Source organism: Hippocampus bargibanti, linkage group LG19 (genome assembly GCF_051943395.1).
Source record: "Hippocampus bargibanti isolate YZ-2025 linkage group LG19, ASM5194339v1, whole genome shotgun sequence".
In the NCBI taxonomy this organism is placed as follows: Eukaryota; Metazoa; Chordata; class Actinopteri; order Syngnathiformes; family Syngnathidae; genus Hippocampus; species Hippocampus bargibanti.
Genome location: NC_142752.1, coordinates 5969070 through 5986241, shown reverse-complemented (window position 1 = coordinate 5986241; position 17172 = coordinate 5969070). Strand labels below are relative to the sequence as shown.

General features: G+C 44.4%; 3 protein-coding genes across 3 annotated transcripts; 2 read left to right on the top strand and 1 right to left on the bottom strand.

The window, feature by feature from the left end:
- The first annotated feature begins 1028 nt into the window (after nucleotides 1-1028).
- slc22a2 (solute carrier family 22 member 2) lies at nucleotides 1029-4960 on the top strand. The gene is made up of 11 exons (XM_089021949.1): nucleotides 1029-1452; nucleotides 1616-1719; nucleotides 1796-1950; nucleotides 2344-2512; nucleotides 2643-2757; nucleotides 2841-2944; nucleotides 3067-3281; nucleotides 3337-3439; nucleotides 3581-3693; nucleotides 3762-3861; nucleotides 4683-4960. Exons 1-11 carry the CDS (start codon nucleotides 1054-1056, stop codon nucleotides 4783-4785), a joined length of 1680 nt encoding a protein of 559 aa, XP_088878075.1. The 5' UTR covers nucleotides 1029-1053; the 3' UTR covers nucleotides 4786-4960.
- A 94-nt stretch (nucleotides 4961-5054) lies between these two features.
- plg (plasminogen) lies at nucleotides 5055-11486 on the bottom strand. The gene is made up of 19 exons (XM_089021948.1): nucleotides 11329-11486; nucleotides 10560-10698; nucleotides 10328-10434; nucleotides 9049-9163; nucleotides 8777-8916; nucleotides 8584-8704; nucleotides 8393-8511; nucleotides 8155-8317; nucleotides 7900-8024; nucleotides 7649-7808; nucleotides 7204-7391; nucleotides 6982-7130; nucleotides 6719-6812; nucleotides 6519-6633; nucleotides 6366-6440; nucleotides 6149-6289; nucleotides 5902-6008; nucleotides 5302-5447; nucleotides 5055-5222 (listed from the first exon to the last, which is right to left on the bottom strand). The coding sequence occupies exons 1-19, from the start codon at nucleotides 11378-11380 to the stop codon at nucleotides 5061-5063; spliced, it is 2418 nt and encodes an 805-aa protein (XP_088878074.1). The 5' UTR covers nucleotides 11381-11486; the 3' UTR covers nucleotides 5055-5060.
- Nucleotides 11487-12813: 1327 nt separating this feature from the next.
- naga (N-acetylgalactosaminidase, alpha) lies at nucleotides 12814-16728 on the top strand. The gene is made up of 8 exons (XM_089021983.1): nucleotides 12814-12972; nucleotides 13409-13565; nucleotides 13648-13788; nucleotides 14328-14539; nucleotides 14618-14712; nucleotides 14779-14940; nucleotides 15449-15855; nucleotides 16590-16728. The coding sequence occupies exons 2-7, from the start codon at nucleotides 13411-13413 to the stop codon at nucleotides 15830-15832; spliced, it is 1149 nt and encodes a 382-aa protein (XP_088878109.1). The 5' UTR covers nucleotides 12814-12972; nucleotides 13409-13410; the 3' UTR covers nucleotides 15833-15855; nucleotides 16590-16728.
- Nucleotides 16729-17172: the final 444 nt, after the last annotated feature.

The following is a 17172-nucleotide window of genomic DNA, read 5'->3' as shown; positions in this document are numbered from 1 at the left end:
CCATCGATCCTCAAATAGTGGTCCCATTTTTACAGATACCTTTCAAACAACTGAACGCAGCCCGTCACATAAATTACAAAGGAAAAAAAAACTAACCTTGAGCGAATAAAAACATATCATCTAATATACGTCTGTTTCAGCTCTCAGTCGTACAGGAGTGGTTCATCAATGAAAATATTTCTTCAGCCGTCATCTGTGCTTCTTTGAAGGTGTCGGACGTTTCGTTTCTCATCCAAGAAGCTTTGTCAGCAAACTAAAATTTTGCTGGTAGCTCTGGCCCTATATATATGCCAGACCTCTGCTATGATAGGTCCCTGCTCTAAGGTTGGGAGGAGCAGAGGACCATTTCCTGAGGGTGCCCCGATTGCTTCTATTGTCCTGACTGATTATGGTCCACGACTGGCCTGATTGCCCCATTTGCTCTGGTAGCACCCCATCAGCATAACTAAGCTTATGTGGTAATGATCTCAGAAGTGTGTTGTAAGCACAATCCAAATTAAACCTCACACCACCATGGCGATTTAGTGAAGGGTTTTGCTGTTTTATAAAAAGCTTCTTTTATTCCCCTTTCAAACCATCTATTTTATTTTGAGAACATTTTAACCTCATTGTCATCAAATGAGTGGTTGCTAGCTTTTAGGTGCATATTTACTGCAGATAACTAGTTTATCGATCAAAAGGTTTCTTATGTGCGTCATCTGTACTTCTTTGAAGGTGTCGGACGTTTCGCTCCTCATCCGAAAAGCTTTGTCAGTTAACTAAAGCTGTGCTGGTAACTGGCCCTCTATATATCCTTATTTGACAGACGTGGCAGTGCCAGACCTCTGCTCTGATAGGTTTAGGAGGTCTCCCCCAACATTAGAGCAGGGTGCAGAGGTACCAGCAAAACTTCAGTTCGCTGTTGAAGCTCTTCGGATGAGGGGGGCCATGTGACACCCAAAGCGTGTGTCTGTAAACAGGCTTTAACGCCTCACCGCTCAGCCCCTGAACTTTGTTCGGAGCCGTCCACTTTAAAAACACAGCGGACCGGACCGCTCGCTACTTTACACCACAATGACTTCATTCGATGACATCTTGGAAGAAGTCGGCAAATTCGGACGCTGCCAAAAACGCATTTTCGCATTGCTCTGTCTGGTCTCGGTGCCTTGGGCTGGCATCTACGTAGGCATCGTCTTCCAGGGTTTCACGCCGGACCACTGGTGTCGGGATGGCACGGTAGAACAGTGGAGGCGGACGTGCGGACGCAGCCTGGTTGATAGCCGGCGGCTGACCTCGCCGCTGGTTAATGTGTCGGGTGAGCCGCAGTACAGCAGTTGTGAGCAGTATGATGTGGATTGGAATGCCACGCTCACCTGCGACACCAAGGAAACTGACCTGAGCGGGATGCCCGTCAAGCCCTGCGCCAGCGGGTGGGAGTATGACTACGAGGGGAGGCGCTCCTTTGTCACTGAGGTACTGTACAGACAATCTTAAAAATTACAGTTTTTGGGGGGTGTTTTACATTCTGCACTTAATTCCATTTTTAATGGCCTAATTATGGATCAAAATTCACCAACGTTTGCATGCACTTTTTATTGAAAACCTTACTTTGCCCTTTTCAACCTGATATCTGCAGTTTGACTTGGTGTGCTCCGACGCCTGGCTGATGGACATGTTCCAGGCCATGCTCAATGTAGGCTTCCTTTTGGGAAGCATAGCTATCGGCTACTTGGCTGACAGGTACGCCCCAAATATCGCCCGCCTCGTTGACCTGCCTGTTGGCTCACTCGCCCTCTTCCTGCCATTTTATTCCAAGGTTTGGCAGGAAATTGAGCTTTGTGATGTCCAACGTGTTTAACGGTGTGGCAGGCATTCTGGTGGCTTTGGCGCCCAATTACGTGTCTATGCTGATCTTCAGGGTGCTCTTCGGATTTGGCGTCAAGGGTGGATGGATGGCGGGATATGTGCTGGGTAAATCGCGATTTTTCATTTAAATCCAGATTATAGAAATTGAGCCGAGTAGCCACGATACTTGTGTAAAGGTGATTGGAGCAAACTCCTACTGGACCCTCCGCACCCTGCTCATCACCTTTTCCAGCTACTCCTAACTAACTGTACAACTATTACAAAATTTTAGTCAACCATTGATCACTGTAGCTCTCCTTGATACTTTGCACATTGTCTCACAGTTGTGCCTGAAAGGTACCACTTCAAGCAATTCGATTACATTTAAGATGATACTAGTGCAGCGTGTTCCACCGGAGACAAATTCCGTGTGTGTTCTACATACTTGGCCAATAAAACAATTCTGATTCTGATCAGTGACTGATGACGATTTCACAATTCAGTACTATTCCCTCCTAGTCACAGAGCTCGTGGGAGTAGAGTCGAGACGCATGGTGGGAGTTTTGTACCAGATGTTCTTCAGCGTGGGCCTTCTGGTTCTTCCCCTGCTGGCCTATTTTATCACCGACTGGCGCTGGCTACAGGTGGTCATCACCGTGCCCTACTTCATCTACATCCTCTACTACTGGTGAGATGACTGAGAAGGAGTAAATTTCCAGAGGAATTGGAATCTTTCCTGAGCTTTGGAGTTTGACCTCACCCAAGAAATTGGACTGTCATTTTCACTCCACTGTAAATACCCCATCTTGTGTTGACAGGTTCATTCCGGAATCTCCAAGATGGCTTCTTTCGCAGAACAAGAAGTCCCAAGCTGTGGCGATCACTGAGGCAATGGCCAAAGAGAACAACAGGACTTTGACCAAAAACATTGAGGTCTTCTCTCAGTGGACTTGATCTTAATCTCACACTTTAAGAGTACAAACGTGGCCTATCTCCTTCTGCTTTGTCGGCGACAGACTCTGGCAGACGACAACGCCGACTCATCAGCCAAAGCTTCCTTGATGGACCTGATCCGAACGCCCAACATGAGGAAGCATACCTTCATTCTCAGTTACAACTGGTTGGTCTCCACCGACCGGGGTTGTAATTGGCATTTTTACTGATCACTAAATGAAAACTCATGCTACTTGAATTTAGCACAAGATTTTCTCAAGACTTTGCTCACCAACTTTGTTGCCTCAGGTTCACCAGTGCGGTGGTCTACCAGGGCCTGATCATGCGTCTGGGCATCCTGGGAGGAAATGTTTACGTCAGCTTCTTGATCTCTTCACTGATGGAGTTCCCTGCTGCCTTCCTCATCCTCTTCACCATCGAACGTGTGGGTCGCCGCCTCCCCTTCGCCGCCGCCAACGGCGTGGCCGGAGCTGCCTGCTTCATCGCGGTCTTCCTAAATGATGGTGAGTGAGGTTGTCTTTCTCGAAGCCGCAGGCTAACGTGCGCTTGCCTTGGCAGGTTGGTTGAGGACGACAGTGGAGTGTGTGGGCCGGCTGGGCATCACCATGACATTCGAGATGGTCGTCTTTGTCAACACGGAACTCTATCCAACTTTTGTCAGGTAAAAGTGTCGTTGCCTCAAGCCTATTGATCAACAGAGGCTTTGGAACCATTGACGAGAAACTTTATTATATTTACCTGGTAACCTGGAACTCAAGTACTTTTTTTTGGTTTGAGTAACGTTTCATATTTGTGACATCAGGAATCTGGGTGTGTCCGTGTGTTCCACACTGTGCGACGTGGGCGGTATCATGGCTCCCTTCCTTCTCTACCGGCTGGCCGTCATCTGGTTGGAGCTGCCCCTCATCATCTACGGTTAGCCCACCGCTGCTTCAGGCTAGGTCGGGATAGCTTTTTGCCGTGGCTAACCTTTGGCTTTTTAGGCTTCCTGGCATTCCTAGCTGCCGGTTTGGTCTTGATGCTACCAGAAACCCGCGGGGTCCCGCTTCCGGACACCATTGATGATGTAGAACATCCAGAAAAGTGAGTGGCAGGACATAATGGAACACCAAAAAGTGCTGGCTTGCTAAAACTGTATACATCTATGGAGAGGATATTTCTAACATTTTGGTGATTTTAGTTTAACCTTAGTTTAAGCTTTCCCAAGGTAAAACGTTTTTGAGGCCTGTATTAGCTCTTAAGTTCTTGGCTAAATTTCCACATTCCTGAAAAAAGATCTGAAGTACAGTGAGCCCTCAACTTACAAACACCTTAACTTACAAACTTTTCGTCTTACAAACGTCAAATTTATGAAAATTAAACCTTATAATAAGCACTATTTTCATAATACACACCCACCACGGCTGGCGGAGTGATCTTCGGCGGAAGCACACAACCTAACAGCACCAGAGGTTAAGTTACCAACAGTCCTTATCTCTCCTTCCATAAGCCATCAATGACCATCAAAAAGGTAAATAAAACGTGTATTTCTTTCATTACAATACAATAGCACATTTATTTTACATAGAATAAGGTATGTTGTGTTTAAGGCTTATTTAGTTGAAAAGTATATTTTATGGAAACCCGGGAACGGATTATTGCCATTTTAATGGTTTCCTATGGGATTTTTTTTTTAGATACACACTTTTCGCCTTACACACTCTGTCTGGGAACCAATTAAGTTCGTAAATTGAGGTCTCACTGTATCTAGTTCCTGTTGAAGTTCCAACTTTACAGACTAAAGTTACACAGTCCCTGATAAAGCTTGCCAGTTCATGCTCGGTTGCCAATGCTAATGCTATCTGGATGCCAAAGCTAATGCTAACTGTATGTAAAAAACCTGATGCGGCTTTTGCTGTTTTCAGGATGAAGCGCAAAGCGGCGCAGCAGCACCAGCAGTTTTCCAGCAGGCTTCTCCCCAACCCCAACGGCAACATTTCCGCCAAGCAAGACCCCACAAGTGTTTGAGTTCCTTCTCTAAATCCCTATTATTTATTTATATTCCAAAACTACATTTGTATATTTGACAAGACTCTCGCGATTTCGTCAGGTGATCTTTGTACAGCATGAGGTCCTCTTGTTTCGCCATAGCTGCAGTTTGCAAAATGACCGTTTTCGGGAATAAACCAGAACGACCACTCTATCCCCAGTGTTTATTCCAATAATGTAAAAACTACTTAGCGGCGAGTCTTACTTTGATTCCCCTTTACGATTCAACCCAAACTCTGAACTTCCCACCGACTTCAATTGGCTTTAATGGTTCGATCAATCCAGTCCACAAATTTGGAAACTCGTGCATAGACGCCAGGCTTCATGGCATTGGCGCAGCCCAAACCCCAAGACGTGACCCCCTGCAGGATGAACTTGTTCTGCGCGTTACACACTAGAGGACCTCCACTGTCGCCCTGCGGGTGTAGAGAGTTGGAAAAGGATGTGATACAACAGTAAGTGTTGTCTTTTGACAGTGGACAGATTAAAGGTTACCTGGCAACTATCGGTGCCGCCGTCGATGTTCCCGGCGCACATCTCGTGATCTTTCACTCGGCCGTTTAAGTACGATGGGCGGTTGCAGATCTTATTTTCAATAACCGGGAAACCCGTTTCCTTGAGGATGCCCTCGCCACCGGTGCCTGAGAACAGAAAAATATATACAGGTAACATCCGATTTATGACCGAGTTCCGTTCCGACCAAATGGTCGTAAGTTGAATCCATTGAAAATGTTGACTAGAGACTAAGAGACTAAATTACACACAACCCCTCCCCCCTCCGGTGCCATCACACGGTCGCTTGCTGTGCGAGAGTGAAATGCTGGCTGGCCAAAATAGTTTTACGCGTTGCCGGCCTGCTCGCGCATTGCGGTGCCAGGCGTAGAATTCAAATTTTTAAAAATAGGGTCTAGAGGTCATGGTCATAAGTACGGGTAGTCGTAAATCGAGCTGGTCGTAAGTGAAATGTTACCTGTACTGTCTAGCGCCTGTCTCATAAGTGTGTATAAGCAACTACTGGTAAGTTTGAATTTAACCCAACCGTTTTTCTTTTTCTTTGTTCTTGCATCGACCAAAAATGTGTGAGAGTACGCATACCTTGAGTTTCTCCCCATCCGGTGACATAGCATTCAGTTCCACTGGGAACCACGTAATCCTTCTCGGGCAAACAAGCTGGCATGACTTTGTCGTTAATGACTGCAGGCCTGAAACCAAGCAACACAAATTGTTCCCATTTTTTTCTAATCTTAGGCTTTAGTCCAATTATAATTTAAAATAAAATTTTGTAAAATCATTAACATTTTAGATTTGATGAGCCAGGAGGATTGGGCTCATGACTTGTCACCTTTGCAGTTTTAGCAGTGCAATGTCAGCCCTGTTGGGTTCCAGAATCAACTTCTCCAAGGCCCTCTGCTGGGCAGATGCCTCCAGGTTTCGCTCCCTGTGCGAGCCCAGAACAACCATGTAGGACGATGGTCGCTTTGACCTGCAAGTCGAGGATGCTACTGTTAGCTATCGCTTTTGTGATGTCACGTCTGCTCTTGGGTACGTAAGAGTCTCACCGCTCCAGGCAATGGGCGGCTGTAATCACCCACTGCGGGTGGATCAGAGTTCCCCCACAGAAGTGCATACCTGAACTGGAATGAGTCGAAATGTTCCAGTGTCACATCTCTCTAGTATATTAAATTAGCTACCGTCTTTGTACCAGGACTTACTTGGTTCGAAGGCTGATCTGCCAGGGCCATGAATGTGCTTTGGCCACACAACCGCCCACGATGCGACCGTAGCAGCGTTTGGGTTTGGTGGAGGGTGTGCCGCAAGCTACGCCCGCTACAAAGGAAGAGTGCCTTATGGTTAAAAAAAAGAATAACAGCTTGCAGTAAGCATGGCGACATGTCTGTGAGGGTTTACGTACCGCAGTCAGGGATCTGACAGTAATCCCATTTCTTGTTGTGGTCGGTTGTGTAGCACCAAGGTCCGTTCACGTCGTTGTCCGGGTTTCTGCAGCTCTGAAAAAACAAGTTGGCCAACTTGATGGGAAGCACAAAATATGTTCCAATACTTTTGGCCGCATAGTGTTACAAAATGACCAACATAACTCAAGGTGGCCAAACCCTGTTAAGACCCACGGGATAAACGTTCTGACACTTCACTGTACGTTAGGAGGGCTCAACTCACATTGCCATCCAGGCCCTTGTCGGGGTGACTCTCGGGTGTGAAACTGTTGTGCTTGTGTGGGGTCTGAGCACGCCAAGCTTGACAAGTGACACCCATGATGGTGATAGAAGTGGAGCCACGGTAAGTGGCGCCATTCCCAACCTTGCAGTCTGCGGAGTCACAAAAGAATGCAAAGTCAACGAGACAAAACCTAAGCAATAAAACACAAAAGAAAGATCTTACCTCTCTCGATCGGATCCTGCGGCGAGGGTTTCTCAGGTGTGGTGGGTTCCTCAGTGGGTGTAGTTTCAACAGGACGACTGGAACATTTCTCCAAATTGCAGTATTCCCAGCGCACCCTGGGGTCAGTGGTGTAACACCAGGGAGCTCGGTCTCCATCAGGGTTTCTGCACAGGTTCCTCCTGAGGTCCCTGTTGACAAAATGAATGACACAACATCAAGAACAAGGACCAGAGACTTGAAATCTTGGTGATCATGATTGGTTTGGATCGGATTTCTTTATCTCGTAGAATAACCGTCTTTAAGTATCATATATACTGCATATCCGCTTCAGGATCCTTGAAGACAGGTGGACTAGTTTTAGGTAACTTGATGGGATACCAAAGTACCCAAGCATGAGAAGAATATGCCAAATCCCGACTGAAATACCTAAGAGACTGTATCTTACGCTGTGGGGTACTGCTGTGGAGTCTTGCCATGTGTGTGTGGACGCATGGAGGCCCAGGCCTGACACTTTTTCCCACTGATGGTCTCGGAGGTCACCCCTCGATAACTGGACCCATCACCCTCGTAGCAGTCATCCTCCTCCGTAGGAATGACCGGCTCGTCTACAGCAGAATGTTACCATCTGAGTTAGCCCGACTGAAGAGACCAGACACCAGTCCCTTTTCCTGAAGGAAACATTTTGCTGTCCAGAACCTGGTCCAGGTCCGTCGCCGCAAGTGGCTACCCTACAATACTCCCAGCGGGTTTCTGGGTCGGTGGTGTAGCACCATGGCTTCCTCTCGTTATCGGGGTTCCGGCAGAAGTTGTTCTCCAGACCTCTGTCGAGCAAAGAGAAAGCCAAAAACCAAAGAGAAGTCATGGTCCACTTGTACAAGTGTGTTAACCCTTTCAGGGACAGCGGTTACTACAGCGGTCATCTTCTCATGTCGTCAAGGTTCAAGGCCTCACTTGCAGGGGTAATTTTCAGGTGAGCGGTTGTGCTGATGAGGTGACTGGCTGGACCAGGCCTGACATGTTTTGCCGGACTCGGTCACAGCGATGGTTCCTCGATAAGCGCTGCCCTCTCCCGTGGCGCAGGTGGTCTCTGGTTCTACGGTGGGTGTTTCTGATGCTGGCGAAGATGCAAGAGGGTGAGATCCATGAGGGAACTGTCAGGAACATAATCTTGGAATGCCATATGTCTTACTGCAGCGAGGGATGGAGCAAAACTCCCATCTCTTGTTTGAGTTGGTTGTGAAACACCAAGGCTTTGGGTCTCCATCAGGGTTCCTGCAATAGTTGTTCTCCAGGTACTTCTGGGGTAGCCTGGAGGTAGCACGAGAATGGCGTTTAATGCAATAGAAAGATTTTGAGTGTGATGGGGGTCTGGAGTCTCACGCATTCGGGTTGTATCCATGGTTGTGAGGTTCCTGCGCGTCCCAGCGCTGGCAGGCTACGCCGCTCTCCGTGATGGACACCTTACCTCGGTAGTCCTCGCCGTTGCAGTGGATGCAGTCGTCTGATGGGACACAAGGTGTCGTGGGGTAGTCATGGCAATTTTTTAATCGGCTTATGCTTTGTGAGTTCTTACCCGTGCAGCTTGGAACATTGCAGTGCTCCCAACGAATGTCAGGGTTGGTGGTGTAACACCATGGACCTCCTGTGTCTTCATCTGGGTTTCTGCAGAAGTTGGACTCCAGATCTGCCTTGGGTTTGTTCTCTGGCGTCATGCTGCAGCATCAAACGTTATTATGCATCATACTTTGATTGTACGAATGTAATTTGTATCACATTAACAAGGAGAGTTTCCATATGGGTATAACACCAAGTGGTAGGAACATGGCATTAACTTGGGTCACCTACTTGGGCCTGTGTGGTGATTTAGCATCCCATCGCTGACATGGCGTTCCGGACTTTGTTGTGGACTTTGTTCCCCTGTAGTCCTTTCCGATCCCGTTGACACATTCAAGGAGGTAATCTGCAAAACCGGCAAATGACATCACTGTTGTTAATGTGGGAAAATTAAACGTCTAACTATTTAGGTCAGTCTTATGTTACTAGTATAAAACTAATTAAAGGACAACCGACATCTCCGGAAAAGTTGTGTCCATAATTTCTAAAATGGCTTCAGCTGACTTCGACTGAGCGTATTATACAAAAATTCCACCTCATATATCTATATTTTACGTTTTAAGACTCGTGCTGAATATTCAGGAAGCCTTGTTTTTGAGTTGGTGACGAGTCCGTACGTGACGTCACTAAAGGACCGCTCCTGACCGTAAAAAAGACGCATTGTAGCGGTCCTTCCATCACGTCAATGTATTTTGCTGTACTTGTTTGGTCTGGGGACCTCGTGATGCACCTAAAAGCCGCCAGAAGGCCAGAAGAGGGCGTCCAAGCGCCATATAAGGAATTTATAAGGCCTGTGAAAACGGAGGTGGCCACAGGAGGTCGCCATTTTGTGCCTCAAAATGGCACAAATAAATTATTTAATCGATTGCAAACATGTATGCTTTCCTCTTCAGAACTATTTGAATCATATTCATAACTGGATGTGTAACAAGAAAGCATATTCTCCTAAGCCATTGTTTTGATTCACTAGCAATGAAAGACGTCTTGGCGTGACGTCACGAACTGGGGGTGGAACTTTCTGAAAATGCCCAATTCGCAGCTCAATTTTTTGCAGATTTTGGACACTTTGAGTCATTTTTATTGGTGGTTTGCATTTGAATAAAAATATCGTTTTAGGTATTTGAGATGCTATAAAACGTTTTTCTGATGTCAGTTAAAAAACAAAAAAGTGACGTCGGTTGTCCTTTAAATCTTAGTAGAATAATATTAGCATCATCACAGTGTTTACTCAAAATGCCAAAATAATGTAATAAAATTAAACTGTTAAACTGTCCATCAAATATTTTTTTGAAGCTCCTGTAGGTGATTTTATAATTGATAGTAATATTAGTCACCACCTTCTGTCCACACAGAGGATAAATAATCTATACCTGGAAGTATTCTTATGTCTATGTGTATTTTCTGCACTGAATATGTTCAGTATGTCGCTGATGGTTGGGTTCTTTCAATGCAACTATCAATACTATTTAGTCGTGTGTCATAGGATGAATGCATTAAAAAGTCCACTTGCCTTCTTTTTCATATAAAGCGGCGCTGGTTCTGCGCAAAACTGTCTCTGTTTTGGAATTTGCCCCTGCCGTCCAACATTCTTGATCCTTCTCCACGTACATGAAGGACCTGTGACAGTGTTTTCTACAATCAGTTATAGTTCCAAAAAAAAAAAAAAAACTTTTCCACAGAATTTTTGAAAGACAACGTCGGCAACTTTTGGAGGTGTGGCGGTGATTGTATGTCAGTAGTACCTGCATGTGAAACTGGTCTCTGTGTCACATTTGACTGCACACTCCTCCACCGTGTTGGCAGAATACATTCGCTTGTTTATTGCAGTTAGCCAAGCGCCCCCGGTTTTGGCGTAGCTCCCCATGACATCGCTACCATGCACTAGACACATATGCAAACACTTTTTGCATCGTTCACAAAATTCCAAAATAAAACGAATAAAAATTGACAAATCAACAACTACAAAATCAATTTCAAGCTGGACAAAGATGTTGAATGCTACCAGGTCAAACTGTTTTCAAGAAAGATTATTTTAAAGCAATAGGTCTGATATTAGAAATGGGTATTTTTAATTTTTAAATTTGATAGTAGTTTTAATTAATAGTGAAAATTTTTATACTAACTAATGTGGGACAAACAAGTATTTCCTGTTGTGTATTTTTTTGAATTTTGAAAAATAAAAAAGGAAAGAAACCTAATTTACTTAATTTTTACAAACGTTGAAAAAATATCACAATTACAAAAGTCAAAAGAAAAAAACTAAACGTATTTAAATTATTTAAATAAAAAAACTCAACTGTAATATATTTGAAAATTTAATTCAGACTCTGGAAAAAAATGTGTTCACCGGAACTTGAACTGTTATCAGCACTAAACGATTCCCAAAAATCATATTCAAAAAAAATTAACCAAACAAATAAAATTCAACCAACCATGCTACCAGATGATGTGCAGTAAATGCAACATTTTCGATTTCTGCACTTCAAGTAAGTATTTTGCGTGTTTTCTTACCGGTGGTGCAGACAATTGCCGCCAGCAGCAAGGCTGCTTTGGACGTCTCCATGTTGGTCCTGATGCCAATTAAGCCAACGGCAAGATGCACTCTCTGATTTTTTTCATTTACTGAACGGTCCTTAAAGCACCGACGAGGTCAAATGGAACGCTAGTCAATCATTGGCCCACCGGCAAGGGCGCAACAGTGGGTCAAAAACCTCACAATAGCACTCTACAACATTTGGATCTATAGTCGAGGTCGCTCGACGACCTTTTATGCTTCAAATGGAAATGTCGATGTAAAAGACAAGCAATATATATATATGTATTTTAAATTGCCATATATACTGTAAATCTCATCTAATGGACGTTGGTCAACCGTACTGCGTCCGAATCAAACGAATTTTGGCAGTCATCTTGTGAACAAGAACCTCGAAGAGCCAAAATATGTTTTAAAGTGCAAATAGTTTCACAGCTCACACATCTTGGCATGTGTGAGCTTCTGAGAAGGAAGAAAGTAAGAAAGATATTAGACAAAGTCAAATTATTTTTCCCCCCAGATGATGTTGGAAGAATTTGATTGATTGCTGAGTGGGATGTGGTTTCAGTGGACACACCCACACTGTTCCGGAGTGCAGAGAACAGCTTGATTTTGCATGATTTTGAAACCTCATTTTAATGTTAACTGATTCGTTTTGTAGATTTTTTTTTAAAGAAAACATTCTTCCTGTTTTAGACCAGCAGAATTTGTATCAACCTCTTCTACTGTAACAAGCACCGCTCTGCATCTCGACGCCGATCGATTGCCGTAGTTAATGTTCAGCATCACAGGGACCAATGTCCTTTGTCCACAAACATTTGCATTAGGACACCAACCAGTAGTCCACCAATCAAATCTTTGAACTCATGCTAAATAACCATTGCTTGTTGTTTAGTTCCTGCTCCTCTGCATGTTTGTGTCCACAGCAGTAGTGTGAGTTTTATATTTTAAAATACAGTAAAGTCTCGTTATATCGATATTCTCGGGAGTCGGAAAACATATCGATATAACCGAACTATCGATATATCCGACCATCGGCATGTAACTTTTCTCCTTGCGTTCATAGAAATAGTATCGTAATAAGCAGTACTATCGATATAACCGATATCGATAAAACGAGACTTTACTGTAGTTGCTCATAATCCTGTAGAATAAATTCACATGATTGTTTCTCCCAAGTGTACCCTTTTTTTTTTTTACAAAACTGTCACCTGCAGATATTTTTGAAAAGGCTTTAAAGATAAATCATTTTTAAAATGGGGGGGTTGAAATTCCCTAATTCCAAAAACATGCCTGACAGTTTTAATTGTAGTGTGACTATGAGGGCGAATGGTTAATTGTGTGTCATACTCACTTTTACCGCTAGATGACACCAAACACAACAAAACATGCGCAAGCAAATCTTTTTTTTGGAACGTGGCTTCTTCGTTGGTCACGTGCAACAGGCGCGTCACATGACACCCTCTTCCGCCTTTCAAAAAAAGAAAAGCCTCAAAACAAACCTCAGTATGCCCATTTCCTTCAAGTCGACAAACGTCAAATAAAAAATAAAGAGGAAGCGATTTTGAACGCATCGCTCTACTACTTCCTCGTTTAGCTTGACGATCGACCCCCGAGAGTCGGTAAGTTTCTCTGCTACATGAACCAAACACATCGCCGGTGTTTTATGATCAATAAAGAATTTGGTTCACACTTGTCGACTACTTTTGGTTCACACTTGTCGACTACTTTTGTTTTGGCTCTTTGGCAAGTCGTTGTACTGTGTATTCAAGGATACCGAAAACTATCCAATTCATGTTATGTGTAAACACAAAGGGGGCATGCACATGGAGGTATTGTGTTGACTTTGTACCCTGGAACTGAAATTGTGTCGTTTTGTGATTTAAATCAATAATTATTTCTTTTACTTAATCTACAAAACTCGTGAAGCAGATTTGACAGTAACTTGTAGCACCTAAAATGTTTGGGGGAGACATCAAGGCTCCGTGAAGACTGCAATGTCTCAATACAGGCTGTTTAGAACGCTATAAACTCGAAATTCAACATATAATTCCACAGTGATGCACTGGACGGTGCTTTTGTTGGCATCAGGGCTTCTTGCGATCACTGTTGCCTTGGACAATGGACTCATGCGGACCCCTCCGATGGGCTGGTTGGCTTGGGAACGCTTCCGCTGTAACATAGACTGTGAGCGTGACCCCAAAAATTGCATCAGGTAACTTGGTCCAAATCGTAAATGTCCACTCAATTAGTTACTCAAGAGTACTAACATGGTTAGAGTGCATTCTCTTGTCCAGCGAGAATCTATTCACTGACATGGCTGACAGGCTGGCAGAAGATGGATGGAGAGAGCTGGGCTACAACTACGTCAGCATCGATGATTGTTGGGCGTCCATGCAGAGGGACGAGCGGGGACGGCTCCAGGCAGACCCGAAGAGGTACACCAATACACAAGCATGAGCACTGACTAACTTCACTGCAATCCTGTCACTCAATAAATGTTTTATTGAAGGTGCAACAGTCAGATGACAGCTAATAAAACTCCGGGTAGTCAGCAGTTTTACAAAGACGCAAGGTCATGAATATGGGTCATTACATTAAAAAAAAATGAATTGGTGACCCAATTTTTGAGAAGTTACACCCTTTCCCTTGGTCATATTTTATAATGTCATTGTGACACCACTTTGTTTGCGGCATGCACGTAATAGCTTTTACATGGAATAATAGAACCTCCTTATATAACAAAGGACTTAGCTATGAACTGGTGTGTACCACAAATCTCTATGCTAGAGCCACTGATTTTTACATTGCAGTAGAAAACATGCAGTTTCCATATTCCTCACTTCCTCTACCACCCATTTTTACGATATACGAGTGACAATAGTGCCTTGCATTCCAGCAGAAAACCAGTGGGGGGGCCCAATTTTCTGATCCGCTGTTTCCAGATCATTTTCAGTGTCTGTGTTTTCCTTTTCAGGTTCCCAAGAGGAATCCGGCGGCTGTCTCGCTACATGCACGACCGGGGGCTCAAATTGGGCATCTACGGCGATCTTGGAACACATACCTGCGGGGGCTACCCGGGCACGACACTGGACAAGATTGAGGTGGATGCTCAGACCTTTGCTGACTGGGAAGTGGATATGTTAAAGTTTGACGGTTGCTATTCGAACACCACGGACCAGGAGCAAGGTAAGCGATCCACAATGAATGAAAAATGACTGATGGTTCGCCGCAGATCCAATTTGAGTCTGGTCCTCCGCTGGATAGGTTATCCTCGCATGTCCAAAGCTCTAAACGCCACAGGGCGTCCAATTGGCTACTCTTGCAGCTGGCCGGCCTACCAAGGTGGTCTGCCACCTCAGGTACAATCATCATGTTGCGTATAATTCTATACACTTGATTTAATTCAGATCATTTGACATTTCTAGGTGAATTACAGTCTTTTAGCCAAGATTTGCAACCTGTGGCGGAACTACGCCGATATCCAAGACTCATGGGACAGCGTGCTGAACATTGTGGATTGGTTCTTTGACAACCAGGAGGTCCTGATAACCGCAGCTGGGCCCGGAAGGTGGAATGACCCAGATATGGTTTGTCCCCCCCCCCAAATGTGACCCCCCCCCACATTATTCCCATTCACCCCCCCACCCCCCATTGTCAGAAGAAGAAGAGAGAGAGAGTCAGAAGAAACCTGAGTCTCTCTTCTTTCATCAGAACAAAAATAATTCCCAAAGTATATGGGTCTGGAGTTATATGAGCTTGAAATGGGGGTGGCTGGACAAAATACAATACAATACAATACATGCATATTGGTTTATATAGCGCTTTAACAACAGCTGAAGCTAGAACAAAGCGCTAACATGCCAGAGGCCATGGCCAGCGCTTTATCGGCTCAAGCATGAAAAAAACAACACCCGAACAAATTTGGGAATAGCACTCTACGTCATATTTCTATTTCCCGAATAAATTCGTAAATGGCAATGAATGAGTTAAAAAGCTGGTGGTCTCTCTGCATTGCCTATTTACACCTCTAAAGGAACTTCACAAAAAAATTAATATGAAATCCATTTAATCCACCAAATTCTCGTGTCGTGGCAGCTGATCATTGGTGACTTTGGCCTCAGCATGGAGCAGTCGCGCTCTCAGATGGCTCTCTGGGCCATCATGGCTGCCCCTCTCTTCATGTCCAACGACCTTCGCACCATCAGCAGCGACGCCCGCAGCATCCTCCAAAACAAAATGGCCATCAGGATCAACCAGGACCCTCTCGGCCTCCAGGGAAGACGGGTCCTGAAGGTATGCTGCTCATTTTTTTTTCATTGTCCTTTGCTAAATAGCTTTCAAAATGTCTTTGCTTCCCATCAGGAGAAGGTGGGATTGAGGTATTTTGGCGGCCGCTGTCAAACGACGCCAGCGCCTTGTTGTTCTTCAGTCGACGTAACGATATGCCATTCCGCTACCAAACGTCTCTTGGCAAGTTGAACTACACTACGGGCATCTACAAGGTCTGTATAAAAAAATGCATATACAGTGATCCCCTGCTACTTTGCGGTTCACTTATCTCGGGTTCATTGCATCGCGGATGTTTTTTTTCAGTAACAAAAAAAAAAGGTTCAGAAAAAAATGCCTAAAAAATGCCTTATGAATAGAATACAATAAATAAAATACAATTATAAATAGAAACAAGAGATAGAGCTCCACAGAAAAATGCAATTTTAAATAGGTGGCTTTTGAGATGGGATTTGAAGGTGGGAAGAGAATCCATGTTACGGAGGAAGTGAGTTCCAGAGGTTGGGGGCAGACCAGCTGAAAGCTCTGTCCCCCATCATGCTGAAACGGGCAGGGGGTAGCACACAGTGGTGGAGGGAGGAAGCGGATCTGAGGGAATAGAAATTTGAATGACTCAAAGGTTTTGTACATGGCTGTAACTTGATTGGTTCCCGGCGTTGATGTCGACCAATTACAAATCCCATTTGATCAGTCTATTGAAATGCTTGTCTTGATTAGTGCTTTCCATTTAGTGTGTGTGCGTGTCTATGGTTTGAGGACGTGTGCATGGGGCGACGTCCCTAATTCGCGCATTTTCACCTATTACAGGGGTTATGGTCCCCATTAAACCCAATAAACGGGAATTACTGTACTTTCTGTCAATATGAATTTAGTTCGCATGTTTGTGTCATCAAACTTATGATGATGCTGATCCACGTTTTTTATTTGTTTTGCAATCACAATATTTTAGGTCATTGATGTCTTCTCTGGGACAAGTGTGATGCTCAAAGATTCAAGTAGTTTTGTGGTGTCGGTGAACCCCACGGGTGTTGTTATGTGGTACATTTCGGCGCCCGCCAAAGCGAGACCTCTCCATCACGATTTCTCTCAAGACGGCCGATTCAAGGAACTCAACCAGGATGACATCGCCAATGCCATCCCGCCTGTTTTCCTGTGACTGCGTTCTCCAAACTGACTGAAAAGACCCTAGACCGCCTGATAATGAAGGATCCTCATTACATGAGGGGTATTCGGAAGACTTGATTCACTCAGGGTCAGACTTTTTTATTTTCTCATTAATCCACTTTCAAATTCAACCATTACTCACTTCAACAATATTTTTGAGCTGCCGATTTGTTCCATTAAGAGTGAGGAAACCAATGACACTGCTGCACTGTAGTTGGTCCTGCTGTATTTCTTAATGATTTGGAAATAGGATCACATTTAAACTTTTTTTTTTGCTATACATTGAACTGTTGGTCTGACGGAATAAAATGTAGGTCACATTTACAAGTTGATTACTCCTCTCATATTTCAGAATTATGCATAAGCGG

Bases quoted from the DNA above. Each gene is read 5' to 3' on its own strand.
- slc22a2 (XM_089021949.1), top strand. From the start codon at position 1,054: ATGACTTCATTCGATGACATCTTGGAAGAAGTCGGCAAATTCGGACGC. The intron at 1,720-1,795 runs GTACGCCCCAAA...TTTTATTCCAAG, and splicing joins ATCGGCTACTTGGCTGACAG to GTTTGGCAGGAAATTGAGCT. The intron at 3,862-4,682 runs GTGAGTGGCAGG...TGCTGTTTTCAG, and splicing joins GATGTAGAACATCCAGAAAA to GATGAAGCGCAAAGCGGCGC.
- plg (XM_089021948.1), bottom strand. From the start codon at position 11,380: ATGGAGACGTCCAAAGCAGCCTTGCTGCTGGCGGCAATTGTCTGCACC. The intron at 10,699-11,328 runs GTAAGAAAACAC...ATATGTGTCTAG, and splicing joins GGCAATTGTCTGCACCACCG to TGCATGGTAGCGATGTCATG. The intron at 9,164-10,327 runs GCAAGTGGACTT...CCGGTTTTGCAG, and splicing joins CGCTTTATATGAAAAAGAAG to ATTACCTCCTTGAATGTGTC.
- naga (XM_089021983.1), top strand. From the start codon at position 13,411: ATGCACTGGACGGTGCTTTTGTTGGCATCAGGGCTTCTTGCGATCACT. The intron at 13,566-13,647 runs GTAACTTGGTCC...TCTCTTGTCCAG, and splicing joins GACCCCAAAAATTGCATCAG to CGAGAATCTATTCACTGACA. The intron at 14,540-14,617 runs GTAAGCGATCCA...TCCGCTGGATAG, and splicing joins CACCACGGACCAGGAGCAAG to GTTATCCTCGCATGTCCAAA.